A 3,263-nucleotide genomic window follows, 5' to 3' on the forward strand; every position below is an offset into this window, starting at 1 on the left:
CCACGTGCTTCTCTACTCTCATGAGGTCTGGAAGCCAACATGGCGGGACAGGACCTCTCAGTCCCCAGCACAAGAGGGGCTGGCAGGGGTGGCTGGTGGAAGGGCTGATCACAGGCTTCAGAGCCCTGAGCCCACATTCTCCTCAGCCTCTGTGATATCACAGTGAGACTTCTGCCTTCCACCCTGGGCTGTGGCTTCAGCACTTCCTGTGGCTTCAGCGGTTGCTGTGGACACAGGGCTCCTGCAGCCAGGATCGGGGAGGGTGCCTGTAGGCAGAGGGGGCCCAGCCATGCCACTCTCAGAGGATGGCAGGCCTCAGGGCCCACTTCCTTGGATGCTCCCAAGCCTGTTCACTGCCTTCCGTGTAGTGCTGCTGCTCGTTGTCAGTGGCCTCTGCTTTGCATTCCCGTGAGTCTCCCACACAAGCCGGCAGGTTTCTGACAGACAGATGGAAGGGAACAAAGATCACGGTATGGAGCAGGGGAAGTGCAGAAGAGGGGTCAGGGAATGGAGGATATTCTAGGTAGAGGGACTCGAAGGTGCAAAGGCACTGAGGCACAGAGTGCTTGGCGCCTTTGGCAGCTGGTGGTGGCGGGTAGTATTGGGTGGAGCCTCTGAGGATCTGTCACTAGGCTGGATATTTAGAGCAGACTTTAAGGTCTGTGAGTCCTGACCAGGTGGACTGAGTCCTAGGGGGAGCTCTGGGACCCCAAGATCAGGGCTGAGTCCTGCTCTGGTCTCAGTTGCAGATGGCTGGCCCAGAACGGGGAGTGGGTCTATCCCATTTTCACAGGCCCCCTCTTCGTCCTCACCTTCTGCAGTCTCCTTTCCCTCCACTTGTCAGACCCTGGCATCTTGCATCAAGGTGAGCTCTCAGCTCCCTGGGAGAAGTAGGTAGCAGCCTACAGGCTCCTGGCTGCAAGGATGATTCCTAACGTGCTCCCCCATCTCCCATCCTTGGGCCTCATGACCCTTTCCCCCCACAACCTCATTTGCTTGGGCCCTGCTTCTGGCGCTTCATTTCCCAAGCCACCAGGATGTGGAAAAACAGCATTCTGGAGGTTTCCATTTGCCTTGGTGGGGGAAGCCCGGGGCAGACCAGGGAGAGAAGCCAGCTCTTGGCAACCACTCAGTTCTCTTCTACCTTCCCACTGCATGCACTCCTTAAAGCATCAATCCCAGTTTCAAAGGCCTGTGTCCTCACAGAGCTCCTCTGGCTGGAAACTACCTTCCTGTGGACTGCCAGCCTCTCTGAGTGTGGTCAGTCCACTGAGTGGGGACCAGGGATTCCCCTGCCCACCTCCTCCCCACCCTTCCTGGAGCCCTGTGATGCGGCGGGGCTGCCCCCCACCCCCACCAGCAGCAGAGTGATGGGAGGGCTGCTGTTGCTGCCCAGTCCTCTTCCCATGCCAGGCTCCAACGAACTGGGCCCCATGATGGCGCCTGTGGTGTGGGTGAACCACAGGGCCTTCCTCCTGCAGTGGTGCCCAAAGTGCTGCTTCCTCCGCCCACTCCGGACCTACCACATCACCTGGTGCAACATTTGTGTGGAGGTGAGCGCCCCTCTCATCTGACCACCTGTCCCCGCCCACCCCCCCAGCACCTGGTTGGGACCAGGAGGCCCACTTCCACGGGGGGGTGGGGGGGTGGGCAGTGGCAGGCTTGAAACCACTGCTAAAGGCCAAGGGTGGCAGTAACTCCCAGCCACTCTTGGTCACTCATTCAGGTCACTGCCTCTGTGCCTGCATCTGTCCTGGGAGGCTGGCCCCTGCCTGCCCAGGTGCTGAAAGGCACAGGTGCATCCATGTCTATGCTTGGCCTAGTCAGGCCAGGGAGGGGAAAGAAACCCTTGTCCCACCCCAGGGCTCGCTGACATTAGATGCTCAAGGGCCCTCTGGCTGACTGTAGGCCTGGCCTAGGGAGATTTGCCTGTCCTCTCTTGGGTTCAGGCCAGACAATCTCCTGGGTTCTGAGAGTTTGTTTCCCTTGTGTGCAGAGCCTGCCAAGGTTTGCAAATGTGCTGTCTTATCTGCTTCTTACAACCCTTGGAGGCTGGGGGGTTAGGGGTGTCATTATTACTCTCATTCAGTGGAAGAGAAAACAGAAGTCCTGCTGAGGTGCCACAGAAGGCCAGGCATGTCTTGTCTCTAGAGGCCTCTTGACAGGTGACCTTGAGCTACAGAGCCCTAAAGTGCTCTAACCACAGAAATGCCAGCGATAGGGACTTTTTAGCTTAGTTTCTCTGGGGGAAGGGAGACAGTGCTGGAGACCAGGGGCTGATGGCCTAGGGGTCTAGGGTAAGGCTCAGGTTTAGGGGCGATGGAGGCTAAGCCAGAGGTCGGGTCCTCGACGGCGCCCACTCTCCCTCTCACCCAGGAATTTGACCACCACTGCAAGTGGGTCAATAATTGCATCGGTCACAGCAATTTCCGCGTCTTCATGCTGCTGGTCCAGTCGCTATGCCTGTACTCGGACGCCATGCTGGTCACCTGCCTGATCTTCCTGGTGCGCACGATTCACCTGCCATTCACCACGGGCAAGATCATCGTGTATCAATCAGGCTGCGGAGCCCCCTTGGGGAGAGGTGGGCAGGGTGGGGACAACAATGGGCTGGGTCACGGGGGCGAGGCGAGTGGTGGGCGGGGTTCAAGAGAGAAGCCTCCGGGAGACCCAGTCTGGGAGGAGTTGATGGTGGTAGGGTCGGGGGGATGGAAGGGGCTAGGAGGCTCGGGGGAGAGTTTAGGATCTAGCAGGGTCTTGGATGGAGGCAGCCCGGGGGCCTGGACAGCAGGATGTGCTGAGGTTTACCTGGGGCTGGAGCGCAGGGAGCGGGTAGACCCTCTGCTCGTGGGCGCGGCCGTTGGGGCGGAGTCTGGGTGAGGGGCGGGGCCCCGGAGGACGGTTGGCGGCGCTGTTCTTAGCTCGTGGGCGGCATCCTAGCGGCCATACCCGCCGCCGGCTTCCTGCTGCTTCACTTCGTGCTGCTGCTAATCAAGGTCAGGTCGGTGAGCGCGGCCCAGCGCTCCCACGAGGGCAAGGTAAGCGGGCCCGGGGGGCGCCACGACACGGGGCTGTGGGCGGTCACCTTGCCCCTCCCGGACCTCTGTCTGCACTTTCCGCTGTTTCTGCGGCACACTGGTTGTCACGCTTCACTTCTGTCGAAGGTGCTTCGTTGCCCTTCAGACCCAGATTCAGCTCAGGTTGCAGGTCTACTGTGTGCCAAGCCGCAGGTGCATGATTTTGGGCGCTGGGCGGTGAGGTGA

At 60.1% G+C, this 3,263-nt stretch overlaps 1 protein-coding gene across 1 annotated transcript; it reads left to right on the forward strand.

Annotated features, from left to right (window-relative positions):
* Positions 1–289: 289 nt before the first annotated feature.
* On the forward strand, positions 290–3,263 carry LOC139041188 (palmitoyltransferase ZDHHC19-like). The gene is made up of 5 exons (XM_070491470.1): positions 290–408; positions 744–865; positions 1,414–1,553; positions 2,377–2,547; positions 2,922–3,263. The coding sequence occupies exons 1-5, from the start codon at positions 290–292 to the stop codon at positions 3,261–3,263; spliced, it is 894 nt and encodes a 297-aa protein (XP_070347571.1).

Source organism: Equus asinus, chromosome 20 (assembly GCF_041296235.1).
Source record: "Equus asinus isolate D_3611 breed Donkey chromosome 20, EquAss-T2T_v2, whole genome shotgun sequence".
NCBI classification, from domain to species: domain Eukaryota; kingdom Metazoa; phylum Chordata; class Mammalia; order Perissodactyla; family Equidae; genus Equus; species Equus asinus.

Bases quoted from the DNA above. Each gene is read 5' to 3' on its own strand.
- LOC139041188 (XM_070491470.1), top strand. From the start codon at position 290: ATGCCACTCTCAGAGGATGGCAGGCCTCAGGGCCCACTTCCTTGGATG. The intron at 866-1,413 runs GTGAGCTCTCAG...TTCCCATGCCAG, and splicing joins CCCTGGCATCTTGCATCAAG to GCTCCAACGAACTGGGCCCC. The intron at 2,548-2,921 runs GTGTATCAATCA...CGCTGTTCTTAG, and splicing joins TCACCACGGGCAAGATCATC to CTCGTGGGCGGCATCCTAGC.